We start from the raw sequence: 14,425 nt of genomic DNA, 5'->3' as shown, positions 1-14,425 counted from the left end.
CTGAATTTACTGGGCCTGAGTACCTCCTTCTGCAACTGGATCCTAGACTTCCTGACTGGGAGACCTCAGTCAGCCCGGATTGGGAGCAGCATCTCAAACACCATCACACTGAGAACGGGGGCTCCCCAGGGGTGTGTGCTCAGTCCACTGCTGTTCACTCTGCTGACCCACGACTGTGCTGCAACACACAGCTCGAACCACATCATCAAGTTCACCGATGACACAACCGTGGTGAGTCTGATCAACAAGAACGACAAGTCAGCTTACAGAGAGGAGTTGCAGGGGCTAACAGACTGGTACAGAGCCAACAACCTGTCTCTGAATGTGAACAAAACAAAAGAGTTGGTCGTTGACTTCAGGAGGGCACGGAGCGACCACTCCCCGCTGAACATCGACGGCTCCTCGGTAGAGATAGTAAAGAGCACCAAATTTCTTGGTGTTCATCTGACGGAGAATCTCACCTGGTTCCTCAACACCAGCTCCGTCTCCGTCCCAGCAGCGTCTCTACTTTCTTCGAAGTCTGAGGAAACTCCATCTCCCAACACCCTTCCTCATCACATTCGACAGGGGTTGTACTGAGAGCATCCTGAGCAACTGCATCACTACCTGGTTCGGAAATTACACGATCTTGGATCGCAAGACCCTGCAGCGGGTAGTGAGGGCAGCTGAGAAGATCATCGGGGTCTCTCTTGCCGCCATCATGGACATTTACACTACACGTTGCATCCGCAAAGGAAACAACATTCTGAAAGACCCCATGCACTCGTCATACAATCTCTTCTCCCTCCTGCCATCTGGGAAAAGGCACCGAAGCATTCGGTCTCTCATGACCAGACTATTTAACAGTCTCTTCCCCCAAGCTATCGGACTGCTCAATACCCGAAGCCTTGACTGACACCTTGCCCTATTGTCCTGTTTATTATTTATTGTAATGCCTGCACTGTTTTTGAGCCCTTTATGCAGTCCTGTGTAGGTCTGTAGTCTAGTGTAGCTTTCTCTGTGTTGTTGTTTTTTTTTTTTACGTCGTTCAGTCAAGTTTTTTGTACTGTGTCATGTAATACCATGGTCCTGAAAAAAACGTTGTCTCATTTTTAATATGTACTGTACCAGCTGTAGTACTATGGTCGAAATAACAATAAAAGAGACTTGACTTGACTTGAGCATCTTTCCAGCGTCTTGCTGTGGCCAAGTTGGTGCCGAACGAATTGCATCGCTCTCCGTTGTCCTCAGCGATGTGGCCAAGAATGGGATCTTGACGACTGGAACTCTACACCTTCCGCCCTGGCTTGTACCGGGGAGAGGTCACTCTAGTGCCGCTGTTCGCAACGACACTAATGTATAGGCCCATGCTGCACACACCGTATAAGGCACAGATAAATGAAATGCATGCAAGCTTTTTGAGTTGAGGTTCAGTGGCACTAAAACTAAATATCATGGTTTAAGGGGAGAATGTAAGAGGTTCAAGGGGACCAGGAGTGGAAACTTATTTACTCAGTGGGGCGAGAAAGTGTAAAATAAGTTACCAGCACAAGTGGTGCAAACAAGTTCGATCTCAACGTTTATAGTAGCTATGGATAGGGGTAGGGAACACTGTCGTTTGTGCTGTACTCATGCACAGATTGTAGGGGTAGAGACGACTGTCGATGGAGCTGTAAGGTACACGGATGGGTGTAGGGAAGCCTGTCAGTGGTCCTGTGCAGTTACAGAGATGGGTGAAGGGAAGGCTCTCAATGGTGCTGTACAGGTACAAAAATGGTAGAAGTAGGGAAGCCTGTCAATTGTGTTGTATAGATACACGGATGGCAAGTGTAGGAATGGCAGTCGATGTTACTATACAGGTACATGGTGTAGTAAGGCTGTCGATTGCGCTGTAAAGGCAGACGGATAGCAGGTGAAGGGAAGGTTGTAGAGAGTATACGTACATGGAATGTGGTGGTTGGTAAGGCTGTTGATGATGTTCTACTGGTACACGGATCGTAGGCGTAGCAATGGCTGTCGATTGTGTTGTACAGGCACGGATGGGTGTAGTGAAGGCTGTCCATTGTGTTGTACAGGTGCAGGGGTGAGTTTAGTGAAGGCTATCGATGGTGTTGTACAGGTACAAGGATTGCAGGTGTAGGGAAGGCTGTTGATTGTGCTTTACAAGTCTAGGAACAGTGCTTGTAGGAAGGTTGGAGATGGTTATGTACACGTAAACGGATGGTAGGTGTTGGAGAGTCTGTCGACGGTGTTGTACATGTACACGAATGGGGGTAGGGAAGGCTATCGATGGCGCTATACAACAAGGATTGTAGAGGTCGCGGAAGCTGTCGATGGCAGTGTACAGTTGCACGGATGGGTGTAAGGAAGGCTTCTGATGGTGCTGAACAGGTACAGGATTGGCAGGTATAGGGAAGGCTGACGATTGTGCTGTTCAGATGCACGGATAACTCTATAGAAGTCTGTCGATGGCGCTGTAAAGGTACACGAATGGGTGTGGGGAAGGCTGTCGACTTGGCTGTATAGTGAAACGGATTGTGGTAGGAAAGCCGTCGATGGCGCTGTACACGGATGGGTGTCGGAAAGGCTGTCAATGGTGCTGTAGAGGTACATGGATTGGTGTAGGGAAGGTTTTCTCTGGTGCTGTGCAGATACACTGATAGTGGATGTAGGGAATTTGTCGATGCTGCGGTATAGATATACGGATGGATGTAGGGAAGGTTGTCGATAGTGCTATACGGGTACACGGATGGGTGTAGAGAAGGCTGTGATCTGGTGCTGTACAGGTACACGGATGGTAGGCATAGGAACACTGTCAATGCTGCTGTACTGGTGCACAAATGGCAGGTGTAGGGAAGTGTGTCGATTGTGCTATATGGGTGCAGGGATTGTAGGGGTTCGGGAGGCTGTCGATGATGCTGTACAAGTATACGGATAGTAGTAGTAGGGAAGGTTGTCAATGTGTACTACTTCTCTATATCTCCAAGAAATGTCACCCAATGAGTTATTTGCGAACTCAGATGGAGAAGAGCTGGTATCGCTGCAAGAGTTCCGTCCCTCAGTGGCTGCAATGAAGCCAGCGGGTCAACTGAACTTTACCGATTGCCCTGATAAGATGCGTAGTTAGTTTGAAATCGACTGCCTGTTGAACAGTCCGGTTATGCAGAAACTGTTTTAATGCCACACTGGTAAATACAGACAGACAGACAGACAGACAGATATACTTTACTGATCCCGAGGGAAATTGGGTTTCGTTACAGTCGCACCAACCAAGAATAGTATGTAAATATAGCAATATAAAACCATAAATGATTAAATAATAATAAGTTAATTATGCCAAGAAGAAATAAGTCCAGGAACAGCCTATTGGCTCAGGGTGTCTTACACACCGAGGGAGGAGTTGTAAAGTTTGATGAACACAGGGAGGAATGACTTCCTATGAAGCTCAGTTTTGCATCTCGGTGGAATGAGTCTCTGGCTGAATGTACTCCTGTGCCTAACCAGTACCTTATGGAGTGGATGGGAAACAAGCATGCAGCTTGGACAGCACCCTCTTTTCAGACACCACCGTCAGAGAGTCCATTCCACCCCTACAACATTATTGGCCTTACGAATGAGTTTGTTGATTCTGTTGGTGTCTGCTACCCTCAGCCTACTGCCCCTGCACACAGCAGCAAATATGATAGCACTGGCCACCACAGACTCGGAGAACATCCCCAGCATCGTCCGGCAGATTTTAAAAGACCTCCGTTTTACAGCAGGTTTGAGGAGAATATCAGCCGCTTCCCACCTTAATCGGTTCATGGCTGAGGCCTGTTCTGCTCAACGCAATTCGGAGATCAAACATTTTGCCATGTGGAACCCAGAACGTACAGGAGATTAATTTTGATCACCATCCCCCCTGATATAAGCAGTTATATGATAATTATCTAAATACACTTACCTCATGTTCTTCTGCACGGAAATGTCCTTCCTGTCCAGACATACATCTGAGTGTTTTGACCCCTTCTTCTATCGCTTGTTCCAGCCTGTCCCTGTAGTACTCTGTTAGTTCGTACAGTCCATATTCGTCCCACTGTGCCAGGAGGGCGGAGATTGTAGACTCTGCGACTGCGGATATGAAAAGAAGAAAGCAGACACTAACCCAAATTACCACGTCTCCAACGCTCTCACCATAGGCCATTCATGTATCGAGACTCCGGCACTCAGCTACAAACGCGGATTATCTCCCAACATCCAACACTGGCCTTAAACCCTACCCAACAATGAACTGGGAGTTACTTTACCAAAAAGGACCATTTTTGCCAGAAGCTATACCCTGGCACTCCACTCACGCACTCCACTCCACTACAGTTCTATTTTAGATGGGTAATAAATGCTGGGATTGCCAATGATGCTCACTTCATAAAGATACCCTCTGCTTCTGGGCGGCTACATGTCCCTTAATTCACACCCCAGAAGTGCACTCTTCATCCGTATAGCTCCATATGCTCTGCTACCCATCCTGGAAACCCTAAGAGCAGGTAGAACATTTCTTGTAGTGGGGAAACGTTTGCCCCACTACAACACATGCATCACACCCACACATTTCCCCCGTAACCAACTGACCAACCTCAAACAAGGAACCGCATTCTGCGACCACATCACTCTCGTATATCACTTACTCGCTCCTTGTCGTGCACTTGTGAATTCCGTGTTCAATGAGCCGAACAGAACAAGGATTCACAATGGGTGTCTGCAATGGAGCCGAGACTCTGGCTGACCAGATTTGGAGTGGGACTGTGCTGGTGAATGTGAAACACACCTCCTGCCAGGTGACCACCTCGATGAACCCGTAACTGGGCACATCCACTCCCAGAAAAACAACAGGATAGACAATGACTATGCGGTTGAAACATTGAAAGCCCACAGCGCTGTGCCGAATATGTACTTAACTTAGAATTTACCTAGCGTTACCCATAGCACACTATTTTTCTGGGCTCCATATACCTATCCAGAAATCTCTGAAACGACCCTATTGTATCCGCCTCCACCAATGTCGCTGGCATCCAATTCCACATACTTACCTCTCTCCACGTAAAAACAAATCTTATCTCTGACATCTCCTCTCTAGCTACTTCCCAGCAGCGTAAAACTGTGCCCCCTCCTGTTGGCCATTCCATCCCTGGAAGAAAAAGCCTCTGAATATCCACACAATCAATGCTTCTCATCGTCTTAAACACCTCTATCAGGTCACCTCTCATCCTCCTTCACTCCAAGGAGAAAAGGCCGAGTTCACTCAACTTATTCACATATGGCATGCTCCCCAATCCAGGCAACATCCTTTTAAATCTCCACTGCACGCTTTCTATGGTTTCCACATGCTTCTTGTAGTGGGGAGACCAGAAGTGAGCACAGTACTCCAAGTGTGGTCTGACCAGGATCCTAAATAGCTGCAACTTTATCTCTCGGCTCCCATAATTTATCCTACGATTAATGAAATCCAATGCACCGTATGCCTTCTTAACCACAGAGTCGATATGTGTAGCTGATTTGAGTGTCCAATGGACTCGGACCACAAGATCCCTCTGATCCTCCACACTGCCAAGAGTCTCATTATTAATACTATATTCTGCCATCCTTTTTGAAATACAGAAATGAACCACTTCACGCTTATCCAGGTTGAATTCCATCTGTCACTTCTCAGCCCAGTTTTGCATCCTAGCAATATTCCGCTGTAACCTCTGACAGCCCTACACACTATCCACAACACCTCCAACCTTTGTAATATCAGCAAATTTACTAACCCATCCCTCCACTTCCTCATCCAGGTCATTTATAAAAATCACGAAGAGAAGGGGTCCCAGAACAGATCCCTGAGACACACCACTGGTCAACGGCCTCCATGCAGAATTTGAACCATCTACAACCACTTTTTGTATTCTGTGGGCAAGCCAATTCTGGATTCACAAAGGAATATCCATTTGGTTACCATGCCTCCTTACTTTATGAATAATCCTTTCATGGGCTACCTTATCAAATGTCTTGCTGAAATCCCTATACACCACATCTACTGTTCTACCTTCATCAACGTGTATTATCACATCCTCAAAAATAATATCAGGTTCTTAAGGCACAACATGATTTTGACAAAGCCATGCTGACTATTTATAATCATATTATAAGTCTCAAAATTTTCATAAATCCTGCATCTCAGGATCTTTTACATCATCTTGCCAACCACTGAAGTAAGACGCACTGGTCTATAATTTCCTGGGCTATCTCTACTTGCTTTCTTGATTAAGGGAACAACATCCGCAACCCTCCAATCCTTCGGAATCGCTGCAAGTCATCCCTATAGTCACTAATATCCTTTTCTGTAGTGAACACTGAAGCGAAGTATTCATTAAGTACCTCTGCTAACTCTTCCAGTTCCATAAACACTTTTCCACTGTCACACTTGATTGGTCCTGTTCTCTCACGTCTTATCCTCTTGCTCCTCACATACTTGTAGAATAGCTTGGGATGTTCTTTAATCCTATCCGCCAAGGCCTTCTCATATCCCCTTCTGGCACTCCTAATTTCCTTCTTAAGCTCCTTCCTGCTAGCCATATAATCTTCTAGATGCCCATCATTAATTAGTTTTTTTTTTAACCGTTAATAAGCTTTCATTTTCTTCTTGATTAGATTTTCAACATGGAGCCTGCACCCTAGAATCCTTTCCATGTCTCATTGGAAAATACCTCTGCAAAACTCCATGCAAATAGCCCCTGAACATTTGCCACATTTCTGCCGTACATTTCCCTGAGGACATCTGTTCCAATTTATGCTTTCAACTTCCTGCCTGATATCCTCATATTTCCCCTTACTCCAGTTAAATGCTTTCCTAACTTGTCAGTTCCTATCCCTCTCCAATGCTATGGTAAAGGAGATATTATTGTGATCACTACCTCCAAAATGCTCGCCCACTGAGAGACCTGACACCTGAACAGGTTCATTTCCCAATACTAGGTCACGTACAGCTTCTCCTCTTGTAGGTTTATTTGCATATTGTGTCAAGAAACCTGCCTGAACATACCTAAGAAATTCCACTCCATCTAAACCCCGCACTCTAGGGAGATGCCAATCAATATTTGGTAAGGTATAATCTCCCACCACAAAAACCCTGTTATTATTACTCCTTTCCAGAATCTGTCTCCCTATCTGCTCCTCGATGTCCCTGTCACGATTGGGTGGTCTATTAAAAAAACCTAGTAGAGTTATTGATCACTTCCTGTTTCTCACCTCTAGCAAAAAGACTCTGTGGACAATCCCTCCATGACATACCCCTTTTCTCCAGCCGTGACACTATCTCTGATCAAGTGCCACGCCCTCACCTTTTTTGCCTCCCTCCCTATCCTTTCTGAAACATCGGAAGCCTGGCAGTCGAAATAACCATTCTTGCTCCTGAGCCATCGAAGTCTCTGTAATGGACGCACATTATAATTCCATTTACTGATCCACGCTCTGAGCTCATCAGCTTTGTGCATAATACTCCTTGCATTAAAATAGACACATCTCAAATCAGCAGTCTGAGCGCGTCCCTTCTCTATCACCTGATTTTCGCACTGCCTACAAGTTTTCTCTATTTGAGAGCCAACAGCCTCTTCCTCCGTCTCTTCAGTTCGATTCCCATCCTCAGCCATTCCAGTTTAAACTCTCCCCAGTAGCTTTAGCAAACCTCCCCGCCAGGATATTGGTTTCTCAGCATTGAAGTGCAACCCGTCTTTTTTGTATAGTTCACGCCAGCCCCGAAAAAGGTCACAATGATCCAGAAATCTGAATCCCTGTCACCTGCTCCAATCCCTCAGCTACGCATTTATTGTTCACCTCTCTCTATTCCTATTCTCACTGTTGCGAGGCACAGGCAGTAATCCCCAGATTACTACCTTTGAGGTCCTGCTTCTCAGCTTCCTTCCTAACTCCCTGTAATCTGTTTCCTCCTCCCTTCTCTTACCTATGTCGTTGGTACCAATATGTACATTTCATTTTTAAATCTTTTTATTGATTTTCAAATAAAGAATATACAAATCACAGGAGGAGTTTAGCAAACAGATAATATAAAAGACATATAAACAGCAATAATAAAAACAGAAAGTATATAATTTCAAAATCAGATAGATAAAATATTATGCTGTTATATATACAATGGTCAAAAATACTACAACTCCTCATAGCAATCATAAAAAAATTGGAAATTATATTGATAGAAAAACGCTAACTAACCTGAAACCAAAAAAAAGAGAAAGAAAAAAAAGAAAGAAAAAGAAAGATTGGGCAGTCCAATTGAGAAGAAAATTTTAAAGAAAGAGAGAAGAAACATCCTTCCAGTCATCTCCGAACCTTCCTGGATAAGGATTTTCCTCAAAGAGAATAAAGAAAAATAAATCAATAAAAATTAATTAAACCATGTGAAAATACTGAATAAAGGGTCGCTAGACTTGTTCAAAATTAAAGGATATATCAAATATGCGGCTTATAATTTTCTCCAAGCTAAGACACGACATAATGGAGGAAAGACAATAAAAAACAGTAGGTGGGTTAGATTTTTTCCAGTGTAGCAAAATAGCTGTCCTAGCCAGTAAAGTTGAAAAAGCTATCACGTGTTGGGCCGAAGCAGAAACTTTGTTTGCTTGCTCTGGAATTATCCCAAAAATTGCTGTAAGTGGATTCGGTTGAATATCAACATCTATAACTTTGCATAATATTCCAAACACATCCCTCCAAAAATTATTGAAACTTACACGTGACCAAAACATATGAGTTAAAGTAGCCATTTCTGCGTTTTATATTAGGAAAAATATGAGCCAATTTATCTTTGGACATATGGGCCCCTGTGTACTATCTTAAAACGATTTAAGATATGGCGTGCGCAGATAGATGAATCATTGACTAAATAATCAGTTTTACTCCATTGATTATCTGAAAGTGAATGCTGATGTTCTACTTCCCAGGTGCGTTGAACCCTAGCATTAGGCGACATGCAAGCATTCATTAACTGTTTATAAATGATAGCTTTTAATCGTTTTTGAAAAGGTTTAAACTGAAAACTACCATAAGCCAAATTTAAAGAGCAGGCCGAGAAGCAATTCGGTAAAAAAAAAAACACGTTAAAAATTCCTAACCTGTAAATATCTGAAAAAATGTGCATTAGAGATATCATATTCATCTATTAACTGTGAAAAAGACATTAAAGGTTTGTAAAAACAGATCTAAAACAGTTTTTATTCCCTTAATTTTCTATGTTAAAAAAGCCTTATCCAAAGTTGATGGTTTAAAAAAGAAAATTGAATAAATATTACCAGAAAGTAGAAAATCATTTAGTTCAAAAAGTCTACGAAATTGAAACAAAATTTTTAACGTATGTTTGACAATAGGGTTGAAAGCTTGTCTACCTATTCTGGCGAGCGAAAACGGAGGAGGAGCTCCTAATAAAGAAGCTAACGAAAACCCCATTACTGAATTTTCCTCCAGCTGTAACCATGAAGGGCGAACTTGGTCGTCTATATCATAAATCCACACAGTAATATAACAAATATTAATTGCCCTATAATAAAATCTAAAGTTTGGTAAAGCCATGCCTCCATCTTTTTTTGATTTTTGCAATAAAAGTTTATTCACGCTAGAGCTTTTATTATTCCAAACATAAGACAAAAGCAGAGAATCTATTTTAAGAAAAAAATGTTTTTGGAACAAAAGAGGAAACTGCTTGAAATATATACATAAATTTCGGTAGAATAACCACTTTTGTAGCATTTATTCGACCTATCAATGACATCGGCACAGGTGACCATTTAGAAAGCGTCTGTTGAGTATATTCAACTAAAGGAAAGAAATTATACCTATATAGGTCCTTAACATTTTTAATAATTTTGATACGGTTAGTAAAATGGTTTTTGGCAATATTAAAATGTATTTGATCATAATAATCAGAATAATTATTAATAGGAAATAATTCATTTTTATGTAAATTAAGATTATATCCAGAAAAATACCAAATTCCATACATATAGGTAACATAAAAAATTGATTTCCTAGGATTTGAGATGTAAACTTGTAAATCATCCGCGTATAATGAAACCTTATGTAATTTATCCCCTCTCCTAATACCCTGCACAGAATTAGAATCCCTAAGAGCAATAGCAAGTGGTTTTAAAGCCAAATTAAATAATAAAGGACTAAGGGGACAACCCTGACGGGTACCTCTATATAATCTAAAATAAGGAAACGTTTGATTATTAGTTAGAACCGCAGCTACCGGGGCATAAAGCCTGGACCAAAATTAAACCTCTTCAAAACCTGAAATAGATAAGGCCACTCCACCGTATCAAAGGCTTTCTCTGCGTCCAAAGATACACTATATTCAGATTCTTTGGCTGAGGGGGAATAAATGATATTTAACAATCTTCGAATATTAGTATGTGAGTACCTATTTTTTATAAATCGTGTTTGATCGTTGGAGATAGCATTAGGCAAGATGTTCTCAAGCCTATTTGCTAGAATCTTAGAGAAAATTTTAAAATCTGCATTCAGTAAAGAAATAGGTCTGTAGGATATACATTCCAGTGGGTCTTTTCTTTTTTTTGGAATCAATGAAGTTAGTGCTTCATAAAAAGTTTTAGGAAGTTTCCCAGAGGACGTAGAGTCGGTAAACGTTTGATGAAGATGTGGTATAAGCATTTCATGAAAAGTCTTGTAAAATTCTACCATATAACCATCCGGTCCCGGAGCTTTACGTATTTGCATTGGGGATATAGCCTTGGCTATCTCCTCTTGTTTAATAGGTGCATCTAACATATCAGCATCTTGAATCGAAATCTGAGGTATGTTTAACATTTGCAAAATCTATTCATAGCAATAGTACTATCAGAGAGTTCAGATTTATAAAGATTAGAATAAAAGTCCATAAATATCTTGTTAATTTCATAACGATCTAAAGTTTCTGTTCAATCTGGTCGGAGAATTTTTAAAATCTGTCCTCTGAGCATCCCAGCCTTTAACTGACCCGTTAAAAGTTTGGCAGATTTTTCCCCATGTATATAAAATAAACTTTTAGTTTTAAAAAATTGCTGTTCAATGGGGAAGGTCAGGAGCAAATCATACTGTGATTGAAGTTCGACCCTTTCTTTATATAGGTCTTCAGTAGGTTTAACTGAATACACTTTATCTATCTGTTTAATCTTATTAATAAGCACTGACAATTCTGCTTTAGTTTTCTTTCTCAAGGCTGCTGAATATGAGATTATCTGTCCACTAAGAAAAGATTTCAAGGTGTCCCATATAACCAGATTTGACATTTCTTCAGTTGCATTAAATTCAAAAAATATAGAAATTTGCTCCTTAATAAAATTAACAAAAGCTGGATCCTGTAACAATACGGGGTTCAATCTCCACTGTGAGATTTTCAAAAATCTATCCGAAAGCTTAAGGATTAACTTTAAAGGCGCGTGATCTGAGAGCGCAATGATGTCATACGCACATTCAACAACGGAGTTTAACAGACAAGTATCTAAAAAAAAAATCAATTCGAGAATACTTGTGATGGACGTGTGAGAAAAAAGAGAAATCTTTATCATTGGGGTGCTTATATCTCCAAATATCGACAAGGCCATATACTAATAAAAAAGAGTTAATACAAGCTGCCGCTTTATTAGGAAGCGACAGATTGTTTGATGACCTGTCAATCGCCGGATTTAGGCGCAATTAAAGTCATCACCCATGATCAGCTTATATTCTTTGAGATTCAGTAACTCCGAAAAAAGTTTCTTAAAAAAAATCAGAATTATCTACATGAGGTGCGTATACACACACCAGAGCTACCTTTTGCTCGCATAATAAACCAGTAACAATTAAATATCTTCCATTCGAATCAGTAGTAGTATTAAAGTGTACAAAAGGGATTTTGGGACTAAGAAATATAGAAATGCCTCTTATTTTACTATCCGACAGCGAGTGAAATAGGGTCCTTTCCAAAAGCGGAAAAACCTGTCCTCATCCTGTTTTCATATATGATTTTCTTGCGCAAAAATAATATCTGAATTAAGTGTTTGTAATTTCTTAAAAATCTTTTTACGCTTAATGGGGTGATTAACACCGTTCCAATTCCAAGATATTATATTGCTTTTATTAACATCCATGTTTAAAATTGAATTTAATATTATATAAAAGGAATGTTTCACAACTACAGATCAAACCCAAAGGCGCGAGTACAACCAGAAGGAGTGATGCATTTACGAAAGAGAAATCCATCAAAAGAACGGCCCAATCAAGAAAAGAACCTACTCTAATAGAACGCTCCCCCTCCCCCCACCCAAAAGATAGAGACTATAGAACCAATAGGCTGGTCCCATGCTGACTAATAACCCTTGAACCTGTTCTCCGTCTTGCAGCTCCGTATAGTAAAAATAAAGCAAAAATCCCACGGAAAATAGCCATAATGAAAGACACAAACAGAATTCAACTACTATAATGTTATGTCTAACATTAATAAAAGCAGAATCAACAACGGCCATCTTAGAATCATCAAAGTAGCTTAAACACATATTCAGAAAAAAGAATAAATCCGGCCGAATTATGTTACAAACAATATTCTTTCTCTCGAAGAAGAAAAATAAATGAGTATATATATAAATATTTAGATATATATATATATGTATAACACAGACCTAAAACTATAAGCATTGAAACAAATAAAATAAATAAAAAGATCAATGCACAGCAGGTCCTTCAATGACCATTAAAGTACAATACTATAAATGTTCCCTACAAGACAGTTACATATGTACTAATTACTAATAAGGTAAAAAAAATCAACCACGTCCCATACCAGAGAATAAAAAGGTATAGAATGTACTTAACTCAGAAGCTCCATAAACAACTCATACAGCAAATACTTCAAAATTGCCTATTGAGTAATCGGAATAACTTTAATATTTTATTCGGTAGGCTTCACTTTAAGGTTTTTAATATATTCCCATCCCTCTTGAGGAGAGTAGATTCTCAATAATTGAGATTTTTCAGGAAAAATTATGAGTTTTGCTGGAAAGCGAAGGGAGGGATTTACATCTAATTTATACATTTCACTCATAACTTCTCGATATTTTTTTCTTTCGGCAAAAGTCTCGGGAGGATAATCTTCGACTATACGAATCTGTGTCGAATTAAACATCACATCCGCTTCTTTCTGGCTTCTTTAGTCGTATAATAATGCAAAGAAAGTACAACTACTCGAGGACGTAATTCGGCTGAACGGCGAGAAAATGGAATTCTGTGAGCTCTGTCGATTAAGTGGCGAGCTTCAAGAGTCTCATTGAAAAGTGAGTACAGGATATCTGAAAAGAATTTTAACAAATCGCCAGCTTCAGTATATTCAGGCAGTCCCAGAATACGCAGATTCCGCCGACGCCCTCTACTATTTCGATCAATCATTCTTTTCTTCGTTTTAGATAGTTCCGAGGTAATTTCATTGATTTTCTTTTCCATCGAAGATATCTTCATTCCTTGATCTTTAATAGTTTGCTTGAATAGATCATGCTCACTTTCAATTTGGGTTGCAATCTGCTGAAGTGTTTGAAATTGAGAGTCCAAGTTTTTCAAAGAATCTTGAATCGTAGAAAGAGCTTTTTCAAGCTACCCGTTTGAACTGGCCAGCTTATCAATTATAATATTAAGCGATCTGAATTCCGATTTCATATCTTGTATTGAAGAAAATATTCCTGCTCGTGTAACAGATTCCTTCGTTTTCTTGGTTGTTCCGTTTGTTCCATTTCAGAAAAAATCTTGCCGCTTCTCAGTTCAATACCAGAATCATCTTTTTCGGCCATTGTAATTAAGTCGTAAATCCTTCAGTAGAAGTAATAAATCATCAAAACTAAAAAGGATCTGTTAGTGGGATATAAAATATATTAAAAGAGAGAGAGCCGCTAGGAACGCGACTTAATCCATAAGCTACAAGATGGGAAATCGGTACCAATATGTACCGCGACCCCTGGTTGTTCTCCTTCCCACTTCAGAAATCGTAGACGCGATCAGAAACATCCCGGACCCAGGCACCTGGGAAGCAAACAACCATCCGCGTTTCTTTCCTGCCTCCACAGAATTGCCTGTCTGACTCCTAACTATAGAGCCCACTATCACTGCTGCCGTCCTCTTCCTTTCCCTGCCCTTTTAGGCCACAGGGCCAGACTCTGTGCCCGAGGCACAGCCACTGTTGCTTCCAGCACGTCGGTCGCCCCCAAACAGTACTCAAACAGGAGTACATATTGTTAAGGGTGACAGCCGCTGAGGTACTCTCTAGCCTCTGACTCTTACCCTTCCTTCTCCTGACTGTTACCCACTTGTCAGTCTCCCTGGGCCCCGGTGTAACTACCTGCCTATAGCACCGTTCTATCACCTCCTCACTCTCCCTGACTAGACGAAGGTCATCGAG

The 14,425-nt window shown here is 41.0% G+C and overlaps 1 protein-coding gene across 1 annotated transcript in view; it reads right to left on the bottom strand.

Annotated features, from left to right (window-relative positions):
- The window catches only part of LOC140723789 (uncharacterized), a 65,647-nt gene that overhangs the window by 46,174 nt on the left and 5,048 nt on the right, over positions 1 to 14,425 (bottom strand). The window contains exon 3 of the mRNA XM_073038323.1: positions 3,923 to 4,089. Coding sequence (XP_072894424.1) covers positions 3,923 to 4,089 — 167 coding nt within the window. The remainder of the gene's footprint in view (positions 1 to 3,922; positions 4,090 to 14,425) is intronic.

This window comes from Hemitrygon akajei, unplaced genomic scaffold (genome assembly GCF_048418815.1).
Source record: "Hemitrygon akajei unplaced genomic scaffold, sHemAka1.3 Scf000136, whole genome shotgun sequence".
Taxonomy (NCBI): Eukaryota; Metazoa; Chordata; class Chondrichthyes; order Myliobatiformes; family Dasyatidae; genus Hemitrygon; species Hemitrygon akajei.
Note: the sequence above shows the minus strand (reverse complement) of the source record. Positions and strands in the feature narration are given on the sequence as shown.